Genomic DNA, 17,209 nt, shown 5'->3' with positions numbered 1-17,209 from the left:
AGGATATTCCAATGGGGCAGGAGGGAAATGATAAGAGCCCGGGCAAAGCTGGGGCCACGCTGAGTGAAGAGAATGGAGATAAAGGCTCTTTGATGGGTGTGAGAGTCAAGCAAGCAAAAGGAGCAACTGGTGGGTCTGGGAGGGCTGAGGGAAAAGAGTCCCCAGCTGGGGATGACGGTCGTTTTGGCTCTGGCCACACTGGATATGGGGGATACGGCGCATCCACAAGGGGATACTCCACGGCACACGGGGATTAAGGCTGGACAGAAGGATGAGCCCAGAGACTCTTCTGCTTAATATGGGTGTTGGAAGGCGAGCAAAAAAAAAAAAAAAAAAAAATGAGCCGACAGAGGAGCCTGAGCAGGGCTTGGATGGATGGGTAAGAATGAGACGGATTCCCAGGCGTGGCTGGAACCACAGAGCCCACGGAGCGGGTAAAAGGGATGCTCAGAACAGCAAAGAGCTCATTTGCTCTTCACAGCATTCATGGGAAGCAGGTGGCATCATTATCATCCCATTTTCAGTTGAAGAAATGAGGTTCAATAAGGTTTAAAAACTTGCCCAGGGTCACATAGCTAGTAAGTGTTGGGGGCTGGATCTGAATTCGGGTCTTCCTGACTCCAGACCCAGTACTCTCTCCACTGTGTAACCCAGATGCTTAGCTGGGTAAGAGGAGAACCACCAGAAGGCCAACTCACAGAAGCTAAAGGAGAAAAGATAAAGCACTCACACGCACAAGTCCATGAGGCTATCCCGGGATCTATCATCGGTCCTCTGGAATTGGGGCTGATCACGGCAAGGACAGAGCGTAATTCTTTCTAAGTTGTTTGTCTTTATCATGTTACTGCTACAGGACACACAGCTTTCCTGTATCAGTTCATTTAAGTCTTCCTAGGTTTCTCTGCCACCCTCCTTTTCGATATTTCATTCTTTGTTACGTCTAAAAAGAGCTGCTACAAATGTTTTTACTGGATTTTCAAAAAGGAGCAGATGGCCAAAAGCTAGAAGATTAGGCCTCGGTTAATAAACACTGAGAAAAATTTATTGAGCAACACCTAAGAACGACATGGGACTAAAGAAACCAGTATCAAAAGACTGATGGAATCAAAAGACAGATCCCAAAGGTAGAAAGGAGACTAAAAGTCATAGGTGGAAACAATTTTTCTTATGTCCCTAAAAGGGAGAAAAACTCTAAAATAGGGACAGCAGGTCAAGGTGAGGGGAAACCTGAGTCCCACTGTGGACAGCAGGGAAAGAGTCAGGAGACAAGAGGACCAGGCAGAGTGGGAACCAGGGGGTTAGGTTCCTGGAAGACCTGAAATGGGGCAGGATGGAGGGGACAAAGACAGGGTTGGCCTGGACAAGAGAGACCACTTTTTCCTCAAAGATTATAAGGAGGAAGAAGAGGAAATAAGACTAAAATGCAGAGTAGAGGAAGAGGGAGATTGTATTGGCAGATAATCTTAATTTTGTCATCAAAATACATGTAACCATATACAGAATACTTCTCCAGAGCTGCCTTCTCTTCATTAGACCAATTTGCGCTGGCTCCTAGTACCCCAGAAAAGCTGTGGAGAAACAGAATACCGGAATGGGAGCCGCAAGACTGGGTGGGGCTTAAAGGACGGTGGGGTGCCGCCACTTCCTCAGTGACTGTGGATCCCTTCACTTCTGGGAGCTCTGGTGTCCTCTGTAAAACTGAGACGATCCCTGTACTACCCACCTTACGTAAGGTGGACATATAAATAAGAGGGCTTTGCAAGTGGTGAAGTATAAAACTGAGCTCTTCATCTCCACCTTCATCACTCGCTGTCCAGAACTTTTAAAGGGACTAGAAAAGATCATGGCTTGAAGGAGTGCTAGTGAATCCTTTTCTTATGTAAATAATTAGCCCGATTGTGTGCATTTTACAAGTTGAGAATTTTATATATATGTATATTTTTAAAACTTGCATATTTATCCTGGCAAGCAAATATGGGCAGCAGGGAATAATAAGTACCAAATTTGTGAGTTATCCTCTGCTAATTGTTCATTTGTTTACTTAACAAATTCTGCCTTAATCCCAGGCCATTAGTGACCATTAATAAAGAAAACTCGATTTGTGTTTTACAAGTGTTTGCATTTCACCCCAGAGAGTCAAGTCAAGCAGCATTTTATTGGATGCACCTGTGGACAGGGCACAAACTACGACTTGAACTAATGTTTAACCTTTAGAACTGATGTATAAACAGAAGGAGAATTCATAAATTTGCTGATTGTTCTTCCTGGCTGGGTGCCACCCTCCAAGTACCAGCAGTTGTAGCACTCGCTGTGAAAGGACTGGAGTGCTAAGTGGTCCCTTCTGCATCACATATGGGCTCTGCAATTGCAGCAACTGCCTGTAGTCAATGGCACTGCTTGGGGCTCCGCCACTGGGCGCTGGGCACTGCCCGGCTCCGGGGGCGCTCCAGGCAGCCCTGTTGGGTACGGTGATGTTCCACAGTTCATTTCTAACTGGGCCAGCCTGCTCGTGCTAAGGTTCGCTCCCATGCTGTTTTCCTCCCCCAGAAACGAGCCCTTCTCGTTCTATAGCAATGCTCCTTCTCTGCGAGGCTCGTCACTATAGCTAAGGAAGCCTGACTGATTGAACACCGACCAAACTTTGTGATGAGGTGCGTGGAAAAGCAATCCCTCAGTCATCAGGGAAGTGGAACTGTTTCTCAGTCTGGAGATTAAATGGATACAAACCCCAGCCATTAATCAATCATTTTTGAGCCTCTGCAGTCCATCAGGCACCAAGCTAGGCAAAGGAGATAAAAATATAAATATGGGATAGATTTGTCTTCGAGGAGCTTAGACTCGCCTGGGAGATACAACACATGGCTCCCAATGCTGGCCAGGGAGGGGACCAAGGCCTGTGGGCAGAGCAAGAGTACTACTGATTTGCTTCAGCCTCCCAATAGTGGGAGCAGAGACGGATGGTGGGTACACTGTGGCAGGGCAGATGGCTGTGTTGGGAAAATCACATGGAGGGCAAGGGTGAGGGCAACGGAAGGGAATGGGCATTCACCAAGGGCATGTGCCAAGCCCTGTGCTAAGTGCTTTACAAATACGATTTCATTTGATCCTCACAACAGCCCTGAGAGAGAACAGGTTTTTTTATTTCCCCATTTTGCAGATGAGGACCCAGAGGCACAGGGTCATACAATTAAGAAGCTCCAAGTCCGAATTTTTAACTCCAGTCTTCCTGACAGACAGGTAGTTGTGGAATGAAGCCCGGAAGTGGCTCGAGTTTTCTCAGTTGCCCCTGAAAACCACATGAGACCGAACCTCTCAACAGAATCTGACGGTGTCCAGGAAAGCCAGGGAGTAGAAGGCAAATCACCAATCCTGGAAACCAGGAAGTTGTCTAGGAGCGCAGGGAGGACCACCTCCCGCTGTGAGCAAGCCCCTAGACACAAGAGGCTCGGAGGAGCAGAGTTCAACCTTAAAAGTCACAAAATAGGAAAAAGAAAGAAAATGAGCAAGGAACAGCAAAGAACCTTAATCATAGAAATCTATTGTGAGCACAGGGAAGAGAGAAAATGCCCACATGGAAAATCTCATATAGAATTGGTCTCAGGCCCAAAGAGGCTTCTGGGGTGTTCATAAAAGAATTTAAAAGGTAAATAAGAGAGAAATATTGGGGAAAGAAATGAGAGGTATACAAGCAATAGTCAAAGACTTGGAAAAAGGACAAAAATTGACAGAAAAAAAAACATTCCTTAAAAAATACAATTGACCAAATGCAAGAAAAATCAATGAAGAAATCCATTCTTTAAAAAACACAATTGGCTAAATGCAAAAAACATCCACTGAAGAAAACCACACCTTGAAAAGTAGAACTAATTAAATGGAAAAGGAGATACAAAAGCTAATTAAAGAAAATCATATATTAAAAACAAGAACCAAGCAATGGAAGCCAATGACTCTGAGACATCAAGAATCAGTCAAACAAACTAAAAATAATGGAAAAAATGGAAGAAAATGGAAAATACCTTATTGGGAAAATAGAAGACCTGGAAAATAAATCCAGGAGACAATTTTAAAATTATTGATCTCCCTTTAGACCATGACCAAAAAAAAAAAAAAAAAAAAAAAAAGGCTAGATAGCATTCTTCAAGAGATCATCAAGGAAAACTGCCTTGATATACCAGAACCAGAGGACAAAACAGTAATTGAAAGAATCCATAGACCATCTCCAGAAAGAGATCCCACAAGGAAAACTCCAAGGAACATTGTTGGAAAAATCCAGAACTACAATCTCAAGGGAAAAAATACTGCAAACTGCAGGGAAAAAAAAAAAAAAACACATTAAGTATCAAGGAGCAACAGTTAGGATCACCCAGGATCTGGCAGTTTCTGCAATAAAGGATCAGAGGACCTGGGATACCCTATTCCAAAAGGCAAAAGAATCTGGAGTTACAATCAAGAATTAACTACTCAGAGAGACTGAGCATCATCTTTCAGGGGAGGAGATGGAGCTTCAATGAAGTAAGAGACTCTCAATCATTTCTATTGAAAAACCAGAACTAAACAGAAAATCTGATCTTCAAACACAGGACTCAAGAGAAGCATAGAAAGATAAACAGGAAAAAAAAAACCCTATTATTTAAAGGTTAGACTGTTTACATCCCTAGATGGAAAAATGATACTTGTAACTCTGGAGAACTGTATCTTTTATTAGGGCAGTTAGAGGGAGCATACATAGAAAGAGGATGGGTATAAATTGACTCTGATGTGATGATAATAAAGAAAAAGACATTAAAGAGTGAAAAAAGGATTGTACTGAGAGGAGAGGAAAGGGGAGGTGTAGTGGGATAAATTAGATCACATGAAGAGGCACAAAAGACCTATTACAGAAGAGGGCAAGAAGGGAGGGAGTGGTAAGCATTGTTTGAAGCTTAATCTCATCAGTTTTGGCTCAAAGAAAGAATAACATATTCTCTAAATTGGGCATAGAAATTTATCTTACCCTATAAGGAAATAAGAGGAGAAAGGGGAAGGAAAAGGGAGAGACTGGATAGAAGGGAGGGCAGAAACACTAGGAGAAAAGGGTAAGAGAAGGGAAAAGGAGGAATATTAGGGAGGGCAGGTTGAGGGAGGTGGTGGGTCAGAAACAAAACACTACTAAGATGAGAGAGTGGACAGAGAACAAAAGTACTATACAGGGAACAAAATAGGATGGAGGGAAGTATACAGCTGGTAATCATAACTGTCAACGTGAATGGGATGAACTTTCCCATAAAATGGAAGCAGAGAGCAGAATGGATTAAAAACCAAAATCTTACAATATATTGTTTACAAGAAAGAGAGAGGGTGAAAAACTTCAGCAGAATGATTGTGCTTCCCCTGAAGTGAAAAAGGAAGGGGTAGTAATTCTGATCTCAGATAAAACAAAAGCAAAAATAGATCAAATTAAAATTGTGAAGGAAGGAAACTATCTTGTTAAAGGGTACCATAGACAATGAAGTAGTATCCATACTAAATATATATGCACCGAGTCGTACAGCATCCAAATTCTTAGCAACGTTACGCCAGCTACAGGAAGAAATAGGCAGCAAAACTATACTAATGGGGGACCTCAAACTTCCCCTCTCAGAATTAGATAAATCTAATCACAAAATAAATAAGAAATTAGGAATATGAATAGAATCTTAGAAAACTTAGATTTGTAGACTTCTGGAGAAAACTGAATAATAATAGAAAGGAATGTGCCTTTTTCTCAGAAGCACATGGCACTTACACAAAAACTACCATGCATTATAGCATAAAAATGCAGAATCAAACCAAATGCAGAAAAGCAGAAATAGTAAATGTTTCCTTTTCAGATCATGTTGCAATAAAAATTACATTCAATGAAGGGCCAGGGAAAGATAAGATCAAAAACTAATTGAAAATTAAATAATCTAATTATAAATAATGAGTAGGTCAAACAAAAAATCATAAAATGATCATCAAAAATGAAAAGGGTAAAGTTACCACTGATGAAAAAGAAATTAAAGCAATAATTAGGAGTTATTTTGCCCAACTATATGCCAACAAATCTAACAATCTAATTGAAAAAATATTTATAAAAATATAAATTGCCTAGATTAACAGAAGAGGAAATAAAATATTTAAATAATTTGAGAAAAGGAAATTTAGCAAGCTATCAATGAACTCTCTAAGAAAAAATCTCCAGGGACAGATGGATTTACAAGTGAACTCTACCAAACATTTAAAGAACAATTAATTCCGATGCTATGCAAACTATTTGGAAAAATAGATAAAGAAGGAGTCCCGCCAAAATCCATCTATGATGTAAATATGGTACTAATACATAAACCAGGAAGAGCCAAATGAGAGAAAGAAAATTATATCAATCTCCCTAATGAATATTGATGCAAAAATTTTAAATAAAATATATTAGCAAAGTGATTATAACAACCTATCAGCAAGATGATATATTATGATCAGGTGAGATTTATAATAAGAATGCAGAGCTCGCTCAGTATCAGGAAAACTACTGACATAATTGACCGTGTCAATAACAAAACTAACCAAAAAATCATATGATAATCTCAATAGATGTAGAAAAAGCTTTTTGACAAAATATAGCTCCCAGTCCTATTAAAAACACTAGAGAGCATAGGGATAAAGGAAGTTTTTCTTAAAATGATAAGCAGCCATCAGCAATCAATTACTTGTAATGGGGAAAAGCTAGAAGCATTCCTAATAAGATCAGGGATGAGACAAGGATGCCCATTATCACCACTTTTATTCAATACTATATTAGAAATGTTGGCTTTAGCCACTGGTAAAAATGACAGTGAATAATGCAGGGATCGTGCTCCTCTCCTTCTGGATGATCCGGGACCAGCCCACAGGGCTGGTTCAACCAGACAACACTCAGACCTTCTCTCTATAGCAAACAACCCCCGGGTCCTCTCCCGCAGGAGGCCCTCTGAGCATCGCTCCCCACCGAAATGTATCATCTCCTCTCAGCTTCCACCGTGTAAGACATATAGAGAACAAAGAGTGAGAAAGAAATGAATGAAGTGATGTGGGGGGCTGGTAGGACAGGAAAACACTAGGGAAAGCCGCCCTCTTCCTGCCAAGCATCCCTAGGAGAGGTCCCCAAACAAAAGGAAGGTGGCAGCTGGAGCCTTGAGGCTCTCCTGCCAGGTCTGGAGCATGGTGAGATGCAGACAGGTACTCCCCAGAATGCCCAGGGTGGAGGGGCCTGCTACCAGCTCCTCCACAGAGTTCTGTGTGTCGGACCTCATGGAAGAGGTCCTATGAGTGGGCTTCATGTTCACAGAACTGCTGAGACGGCCCTTCCCCAGCCAAGCTACAGTCTGGACCCTGGGAACAAGGGGCAGGTGATCCCAGCTTTCATTTGGCAGAGAGAATGCCAGGCCCCCATTCCCGTGGCTGACATCCCCTTACTGGCTTAACTCTCCACCCTGGGCCCCAGAGACCCCTCTGAAACATAGTTAGAAAAAAGGAAAGACATTATACTTGAACTTTGGGGAAGAGTAATGTGTTGGGGGTCACTTGATCTCTGCTCAGCCCAGGTCTGGCCCTTTGCAAGGCACAGACTCAAACTCCCCCAGATGTTCTCCAGAGAGCGCCTCTGGATCCAGGACAGGGGAAGCCAGACCAAGAGAAAGGTTGGGAGAAAAGGTGGGACATGGAGGGCCGGTGCAGGAGATGAGCAGGGGCTGACTCTGGGACCTAAGCCTGAGAGGTAACAAAGGGACCCACAGGATTATGGCCACAGGGAAAAGACAAGAGGCCTCTGCAGAGTCCTGAGAATGCCTACGGGTCACGGGTCGGCCCAACAAAGGAAGCACCGTGTTTTCCAGTCGTCCTCTGCAGACTTTGAGACACCATGATAATGTCAGCCATGATCCTGGTCATGAACAGGAGGTGCGCCCCCTCCCCCAGAAGGAAAAGTCCCGTTTGCCCAGGAATTCCTGCTCTCCTGCCCCCAGGCCCAATCCTCCCCAGACCAGGCCATACTAAACGTGATGAAAACCATCATCTGCTATCGATGAAATGGAACAGAAATACAAGCACCACAGAGCTGGACGGCTGTCAACTGTCCAGAGCCGATGGGGTGGAAGGGAGATTCAGGGCTGGATGGGGACACCAAACAAGTCTAGCCCCAAAGCCTAGAAGGGAAGGCGGGAAGCTGGGCAGTGTCTGGGCTCCTTGCCAATGTGCAGAGACACCATCTTGCCTTTTTAGTGCCCCCTCTCCACAAGGCGGCATGTAGATCTGGAAATGCTTGGGGCTTGTCCCTCCCAACTGCTCACCCCAATCCTGGGAGAGCATGGGCGCCCCAGGGCCCAACAGTCAAGCCAGGAAAAGCAAATCACCAAGGGGGCCCTCTAGTCAAGGGCATGGAACATGGCAGCACCAGGGCCAGGACGAGGCCCCTGACCCCCAATCCCACGCCATCTCCTGAAGGCTCCTGCCAGCCGGCCCAGCAGGGCCTTCTGGGCCTGAGAAGTCCCAAGGCCTCACTACTCAAGGAGGCCAGGAACGGCAGAGCCCCCTCCCAGCTCTGTTAATGGGCATCCCAAGGCCACTGAGCTCTCTCAAGCTCCAGCCGCCCCTTGTCGTGGACCCGTCGGAAACAGCTCTGAGGATGATGGGAGTCCCAAGGCGTCGCCAAACTAACCACAGGGGCCACAGCCCGCTTCCTCCTCCCCCTGGCTGCCGCTCACAAAGGCTTGGGTGTGGAAAGAGCACCCCAGGAGCTGGCAGGAGAGCGCCCCGTCGGCGCAGAGCCTCCCCGCCCAGGACAGTTCCTGGCCCAGAGACGGCTCCTGCTTCCTGAGCGAGAAGGGCTGGCTCACACCTCAAGGTGTCACCCTCCACTGCTCCCCATCTCCATCTTCCCCACGGACTCACAAAGGCCCAGACGCCAGGAGGCCCCAGCCGAGCGAACGACCAGCTGGTCCGAGGGGAGGACGGAGGATTTGAGAAGGAGGCCGTCACCAGTGGCTATAAATACTGGTTTGGATCTATACTGCGTCTGGCAAGTCTAGCTTTTTACTGGAAGTGGTTTTTCCACTGAGGGCAAAATGAAATTAAATGATTATTAAATAAAAGTAAGATTTTTCCATATGAGCAAATTGGCAGTTAAGCAAGACAGGAGTGTTCCCAGCCTTAAATTTCCTCTTCACCAGTGACCTTTACTAACTTTTTTTTTTTTTTGGGGGGGGGGCACTGAATGGAGGGACCTCTTAGAGGAAGCCCAAAGTGAAGGCTCTAAGTTCTCTTAGCTGGATGCAGATCTCTCAGCCTAGCCACGGTGAGGCTCTCAACTCCCAGCAGGAGCAGCTCCCGAGCCATAATGACCTAAAGTTCCAATTCTCATTCAAAGAGGCAGAGGGTTAAAGAGTGTTTCTCCCGAGCTCTTGTTTATAAGGCAGGTGTGTCTTTGCGATGGAAATGCACGGTGTTTACTTCAGGCTGTAGGTGTACAAATTGGGGAATAACTGGTCCAGAGGGAACGGCACCAGCTCCAGCTAAAAAAAGCCCTCTCTATCTCGGGATGATTTTGCTGACAAAAGCTGCTGCCCAAGAGCCCCATTCAGGAGATCTGATGCAACGTCCTTTTCTACTGGTTGGGTAATCCGGTCCATTCAACTTCGAAAGAAAGTTAAGTGTGTAGGAAGTAAACAACTGCTGGGCACAAGGAAAAGAAAACAGCCTCGACTCCCTGAAGAGGAAACCGTTCTGAAGGGACGGAGATTCTTGAAAGGGCCCAGGGAAAAGCCCATCCTCCTCTCTCCGAGGAGGAGGCACCGTGGGCTGGAGGAGCACACAGTGTGGGGAGGTGGACTGGCATCCATAAACGTGGGAGATGAAGAAGAGGGGGAAGAAAGACAGGAGAAAAAAAAAGACGAGAGACAAGTGTCAGCACGGAGTCTAGGGAGGCTAACTCAGGCTTTGAGGAAGAGGGGGGGATCCTCCACACTAATTCTCCTCCCCAGTAACTCCCCAATAAACTTCCTATGGTTTTCTCTCCCCACCTCGTGGTCCTTTTTCATCTCTGTCCATCCACCTCTCCCCCACTTCCTCCAGGAGGACCTCTATTTCTCCTCTGGCCCGGTGCCCCTTCCTGCCCACTGCCCGATGGTGCAATATGGTTTGTACAGAGGCCAGCCGTCTCAGGCTGCTTCATGTGGGTAAGCCCAGATTTCCCAGTTACAGCGTAAGCTCCTTGTGAGCAGGGACCGTGTTAGAGACAGTTCTAGGAACACAAGAAGTCTAGAATAAATACTTGCTGGAATGCCTGGAAGGGCCCAGAGGCCATCTCGTCCAGTCCCAATTTTACAGGCGAGGAAACGGGACTAGGGAGGGCAAGTGGGATGGCAAATGCTGGCGGTCCTCGCAGAAGCTACATTATTAATATTTCAAGGATGAATGCAGCATTTGTGAGTAACCCCTCTCTATCAGTCCTTCTCCACATAAGCCCCGAATGAACTGAGTCCAGTGAACCATATCGGCGGGTGGGCGCTTGTACGCTGGGGTCCCAAGCCCACCGTGACAGACCCAAGCTGAACAGATGTAAGATGGAGACACAGAGCCAAGACCGGGGGTTGTTGCCTGAGTTACCAAAGCCATGTTGCAAATGTGATTAACAGCCAGAAAAGGGCCCTGGCAAAAGCAAGTAAAATTGTGAAGTCCTGCTCACTGACAGGCTCGTCTGGGAAAAGGGCTGCTCTATTCCACTGCTCTCAAGAAGAGGCAGAAGCTGAAAAGAGAAGCGAGAGACAGACCCGCTTCCACGATACGTTTCCTCCCCTCTGGATGAACAGCGTGTGAAGGAGTCTGGGGCTTCTCTGGTACCCTCTAACAGGTACCCATCATGCCTTGGGAACCTATTACTGGGGTCACACTGTTTAAATGAGGATAAAACCGAAGCCCACGCAAGTACACCTCTGAACTTTGTCCGGGTTATTTTCTGCTTCAGCTTCTGGAGTCCAGGAGATAGAGACACTTTGAAGAGAAAGTCAGTACAGTTTTGAAAAAGCCCTAGAATGATTTGGAATGGTGAGACATCTATCGCTCGGGGAGTGGTCCCTCTCCCTGAGGCAGCAGGCCAGAAGGATGAACCCTCTGAGTCACTTCCACAGTGACACAAGAAGAGATTTTCAAAGGAAAAAGGCTAAATTCAAATAGACCATCACTCAATCACCCAAATGACCCAGAACCTTGTTTTCTCCTCCCACCAAAATCACAACCAAAAGGAAAAGCATTAAGAGTAGGAATAAAGACAACAGAACACGGGGATTTCGGCGGGCCTCCAGGTTGGTGCAAGAGGTGGCCCACCTAGGACTTCCAGGGTCAACATTTTATACACTGCTTTCCAGGGGGACCAAGGACCAATTCAGAGGGCCCACACTTCCTTCAGGAGCCCAGAGTGGGAGAGGAACACCTCTGGGGACGTGTCTTTCCTAAGAACACCAGATAGAACTTGAGTTGTCTTGGCGGTTTAAGTGATGAAACAAAGGAGAAAAAAATCCTAAACTCATTCCACTCCAGAAAACCCTCATACCTGCCCATCTTACAACCCCCAAACACATGGAGGGAAGCTCTGCCCCATCTGTGACAGACCCTATGTGTTAAAGAACCCCTCCTGGGGCGGCCCCTCATCGGGCCCCCAAACCGCCAGGAAGCTGACCCCCGTCTCTGGGACGCGGCCTGAATTCTCAAGCCCCGGTGGGTGCTTCCCGCCCAATGGCGCCTTCCACAATGTCACGAGATGACAGATGACGGCGCCCATCCGTGAGGATGAGGGTGGCTCGGGCCATCCATTACAGGTTCAAAGCTGTTCTGGCATGAATCGAGTCCCAGTGGCGGGGGGATCACCGACACGAGGGGTCCTACAGCTTTAAGAAATCTGCGGCCATCCCCAAGTTTTCAGAATGCACACTATGTCGGCCTTGCAAACAAGAGGCACTGCATCATCATGGCAGCCCAAACAAAGCCGGCCCCCTTTTTTTAACAGACAAAAAAATGATTGTTTTAATAAGGAGAGAAGCATCAGTCATTGACTCTTACTTCATTCACCCTTCTCTCTGACCCCATCCATCTTCAGACCTGGGAGATGACAGAGCCCAGTTCCACCTCCTTCCCACCCCCCCTCCCCCCCGCCCTGCCCCTTGCTGCCCACCCCCGCATCACCCAGGCCCCGGGCCTGCCCCTCTTAGGCAGAATGAACCGTTCCCCAGCGGCGCCCTTTCCCCTAGATCGGGCTGCCAAGCCTAAGCGGCGGGCATGGGCCCGCTCCATGGGCAGCCCTGCCAGGCCGGCCCTGCCACCTCACCTTCCTACCCCAAGCCTCTGCCCTCGTGGCTGAGAACGCCAGAGAGCGGGGCGCTGTGAGGGGACAGAGGGCCGCCCCCGCGCCCCTGCCGGCATTATCTGCGAACAAAGCGCCTCTAACAGGCGGTCTCTGCATCACTGCCTCCGCCGGGAGCAGCACCTGCTCTACGTCGGCTGGTGAGGCTGGGGCCTTATCTCCCGGCCGGGTCTGCCCAGGCCGACTCCGGCATAATGGGGCCAACGCTCGGGGGGCGCTCGGGCCCCTCGCCCCTCGGGGTCTCTCCTCCCCCTCCGCTGAGCCAGGGACCCCCGATAGCAAAATGGAAGGGGGGGCCTCCCCCTCCAGAGGGAATCGCCAACGCCAATCCCCCCTTCCCCTCCCCTCTTCCTTAAGACCTGATGGTCTTCAGTCACACATCTTAAAAGAAAAACAAAAAACAAAAACACAAAGACCTACTTGTCTCAAGTCGATGAAGGCCAACTGCAGCGTGTCCTCCTGGAACCCAGGCACCGGGCCGGATCTGGCAAACTCTGTGGGAAAGAAAAGAGCATGAAAAGCGCCTTTAACTAACCATGGACAGGGAGATTGGCAGACGGATGACGGGGGAGACAAGAGAGGCTGGGGGAGAGGAGGCCCGCGCTTCTAAGGAGCCATGTCTCTCGCCCTTCAGCGGCTTTGTTCGCCCTTCAAAATTCGTGTCATCAAAACACCATTAATTCCAGCGTCCTGACAGCAAGGAAACTGTACTAATTCGACCTGAGAGTTATTCCCATGAGCCGCGCTGGGCTTCAGAGTATTTGTTTTGTGAATGGACAAACAACTTGCAAAGGAGAAGGGAGGGGGAGAAGAAAAAGAAGTTTTTCCTCTCAACACAATCAAATCTTCAGCTGTGAAACTCTTTTCAGTTCCGAAAGCTATTTTTATTTTAGGTCGCTCAAGGAATTTTCTAATTTCACGCCTGTCACCTCATTCCCCAAGCATTTATCAAAAAATATTCCCTACCATATCATTAACTATGCCCCGGCTGATTATTTGTGTTACCTCACGGGTGTGTTACTGCTAGCGTGTGCACATGGATAGCCACAATCGGGCCAGTTCTGCACTCGGGACCCCCTGAAGATCCCGGAATACCCAGAGAACATTTGCAAATTTCACACTTTGTGTACCCCGACCTCAGACCTCTACATCCGAGCCCCTTCCTGAACTTCTCTCTTCCTTCCATTCCAAATTAGTTTCAGCTCAACGAGACCACGTAAGCCCGGATGCCATTTACGGGAGCGCCTTGGGTACCCGTTCGGTTTATGGCTCTAGCTTCAAAGTCGTTAACAAGGAGATAACTACATGGGGCTGTGGGGATATATACAAGTCTCGGGGAAGAATGTCAAGTTTTATTGCCCCAAGTTCTGTTACATATGAAATCAAAAGGTCTTGCTTGGGTCCACGAACAGAAGCAAACAAGAGGCAAAATGGCAGCTCTAGCTTCACTGCATGCTGGGAAGCAGAGATGTAAAAGGCATTTTTATCACTGATTCAGTACCTGTCTTAAGAAAAATTTCAATGCTAGCTATGACAGGAGAAAGTTTTCTGCTCAACTAAAGCTCTGGTTTATATTTGAATTTCAGAGTCAGTTTGCAGGGACTTACTATCAAGTGTTTTACAATTAAATTAACAAGATCCAATGAAATATTTTCATATATGTTGGTGGCTGCATATACTCAAACATTCAAAGCAGTTATTAACATCAATGACAATAATATCTGCTCTATAAAATAAAAATGCTTTTGAGCAAAGGACTCCTTAATTACACACACACACACACACACACACACACACACACACACACACACGGTCTTCATAAAGCCCATATGCATTTTTACATTTGTTTCAGACCAAATATTTTCAATCCAAGAAAAGTCACTATTACAGATAAGAAGGTTTATCTCCCCTCAGGAAGACACCATTCGAGTCCAGAACCTGCAGCACCACTTGTAGTTGTTCTATAACCCTTCAAATTGTTGAAGCTTGGAAATGACCCAAGGCCTTCATGAAGACCCTTCACATCCAGGGATGGCAATGGGTTCCTGATCTCATCAAGGTGAACACTCACTCTGAAGCTGACTTCTCATCCTGTATTACTCTTCTTCCTGTATCTTCCATAAGAGTCTGTCCAAACAATCAGCTGCTCTTGATCTCTAAAGACTACATGGGACGGACCCCGAGTGGCACAAAGCCTCTCCACCAATATATTAGTGGTTTTTCCTCTTGATCAGGATTTGCCCACATCCCTTTCTGGTCACGTCTCTTTGACCCTGCTGTTTCTCATTTACTTTGAAGTGAGACTGCTGAGGTTGCTAGGATTTAATTCCTCCAAAAGCTTATCACTGGACCGGTTGTGATTCTGAGTGCAAATAATCAGCTGAATTGTCTAATACTGTGCGATTCTCAGCGTACTCAACCCACCATTTACTTCCATGTTGTCCCTGGATCCCTGTGACTGCCCCAACAGAAGTCCTGGGGACATTTCCCAATTTTCTTGTTTTGTGGGTTGCTGGGCCCATCTCTCATCTAGCTGCCCATGCTGTGGAGTGGAGGAACCCTTCCATGACGGGCCAGTACAGTTCTTGGAAAGATAAGAGCTGAAATCCTTGTCAGAAGGAGTGCACATAAAATCCCCCAAGAACCTAAAAATGACGTCCTTCGCCCTTCATAAGGAGGACTTCCCCGTGGTCAGCAGCGGCTCCACATGGTTGAATTGCTTGAGTTCTCCTGTCTTGTTTGTTCATCAGTATAATGGCGGGGTTAGAATGGGGAACTTCTGAGAGCCCTGTCGCCTCAAAATTTGTCAATCTATGAAGCTATTCAAGCTCTCCACACTTGCTGTATGTAGTCTTCCATTCTGATTTTTCTCCTTTATCACCTAAGCTACCACTGAACAGCAATCATGCAGGAGATGTGATTTAAAAGTAGAATCCCAGAACTTGGAGGAGGAATCTCAAAGGTGATCCAGAAATACTTATATCTAAGTTAAACGTATCTCTACAGCAACCCCCATCCCCATCCCCAGCAAGATGGCCATCTGGCCTTGTTGTTAAGGCCTCTCTCTTCACGACTGGAAAGTTTGCTAATTTTTGAAGTAGCGGATTCTACTCTTGAACGTCTACTTCTTGCTAAGAAGAATTTCCCCCTAATAATATGCAGTGGACATTTGTCTCTCTACAACTTCTACCCGTTTACTCCCAATTATGTCATTTAGGGCCTAACAGAATGAGTCAAATCCCCCTTCCACATGACAGCCTTCAGTGTTTTCTAGACTAACTATTGCTAATGTGCTTTTGGTCTCTCTCCTCTGAAGGCGTCCCATCCTGTCAATGCCATTCTTAAGATGAGGTGCCCAGATAGTGTAAATACAGGCTGATCAGGGGAGAGAATGCTGAAACTCTCCATCTGTCATGTCCCATATCAACTCTCCTTGAGCTTAAAGTTCACTGAAATTGCTAGGTCCTTTTACTATAAAATGGGGTTGTCTCATCACCCCTTCCTTATGATTAAACTTGAGTTCACAAGTTGCACACAAAGTCCTCTCATCTCTCTTACACATGCGTGCACATGTGCACATGTACACACACACACACACACACACACACACACACACACACACACTCTCTTCACTCTACTGTCAGACTATATGTATTCTTGATTGTATGGCCTTGCTCCCATGCGTCCGGTCTACCCAAGAGGAAGCCCAAACTATGACTTTATTCCTTGCAGGCTGAGTTCCTGACTCTGATTTTCTTCCGTCCCCTTCCCTCCATTTTCAGCTTCTTTTTATGTAAAATCTCCTAAGACAAGTAGCCCAAATGATTTTATTTTTCTATCTTGTACAGGGCCTAGGATAAATGCTTAGCTCATTCACTGATTCATTTAATTAAAAATTAATCAAACCTCTACTATTGAGCACTGTGCTAGGGGTCAGAGATATCAAAAAATACAGAACAAAGGCACTCAGACTGAGGTTTCCAAAATCTTCTCTCAGACACTGGGTTCATCCAGAAGCAAAAGGCAGGAGAACATGAAGCAGTCTGATGGAGACTGGCTGGGGTGCAAGAGCACCCATCAGGAGTCAGGGCCCAGAAGGAGCTCCCATGAGGGTCAGGGGAAGTGGCATCAAGCCTGGTGAACAGAGCCAAGAAGGACTCTGACCTTATCAAGAAAAGCCAGGAGACGGGAGGCAGGACCGTGCTAGGCAAGAGGGCTGGGCTGGCTGTTGGAAGACTAGAGGGAAGGGACTGCCTTTGCCCTTTCTTGTATCCCTAACACTTAGCCCAAGGCTTAGCACACTAGAGCAGGCACCTAATAAAGGTTACCAACACAAGTAGGCACTCGGTAAATGCTTGTTGAGTTGACTTAGACTCACCTTGTAAAGATTTACGCAGATACACGTTGCCTCCCTCAGATTGTGAGCTTCTTGAGGCTGGACTCTGGCTTCCATCTCTGTCCCCTCGGTGCCATTCCCAGAGTTTGGCATAAGGCAGATCATGATTAAGGACCACCTGGCTGGCATCTGTTCAGCCTCTGCCTGATAGAGGAAGAATTCCTAACCGGTGTCTCTCCCCACTGAGCTCTCCTCTACATGCTGTAGCTCCCTTCTGCCATTCTCAGAGAAATCTAAGCATAAGAAAGTGCGTCCTTCCACTGGATTGGCGGTTTCATCCTCCCAAATACAAGGGCATCTTCTGGTAGCACTTCCCTGATGTCTCAGTGGTGAAGAGGCTACGACTCAAGTGTTGGTCGAGGGTTTTAGCACAACCTCCATGTGTCTACGGATCCCAGCCAGGGCAGATGAGAAAAGGGAGGTGCAAG

At 46.8% G+C, this 17,209-nt stretch overlaps 1 protein-coding gene across 1 annotated transcript in view; it reads right to left on the bottom strand.

The window, feature by feature from the left end:
• Positions 1–17,209, bottom strand: part of EXOC6B (exocyst complex component 6B) — a 507,603-nt gene that overhangs the window by 101,040 nt on the left and 389,354 nt on the right. Inside the window, exon 20 of the mRNA XM_051974280.1 lies at positions 12,806–12,879. Within this exon, the coding sequence (XP_051830240.1) occupies positions 12,806–12,879 (74 nt within the window). The remainder of the gene's footprint in view (positions 1–12,805; positions 12,880–17,209) is intronic.

Source organism: Antechinus flavipes, chromosome 2 (genome assembly GCF_016432865.1).
Source record: "Antechinus flavipes isolate AdamAnt ecotype Samford, QLD, Australia chromosome 2, AdamAnt_v2, whole genome shotgun sequence".
Classification (NCBI taxonomy): domain Eukaryota; kingdom Metazoa; phylum Chordata; class Mammalia; order Dasyuromorphia; family Dasyuridae; genus Antechinus; species Antechinus flavipes.
Note: the sequence above shows the minus strand (reverse complement) of the source record. Positions and strands in the feature narration are given on the sequence as shown.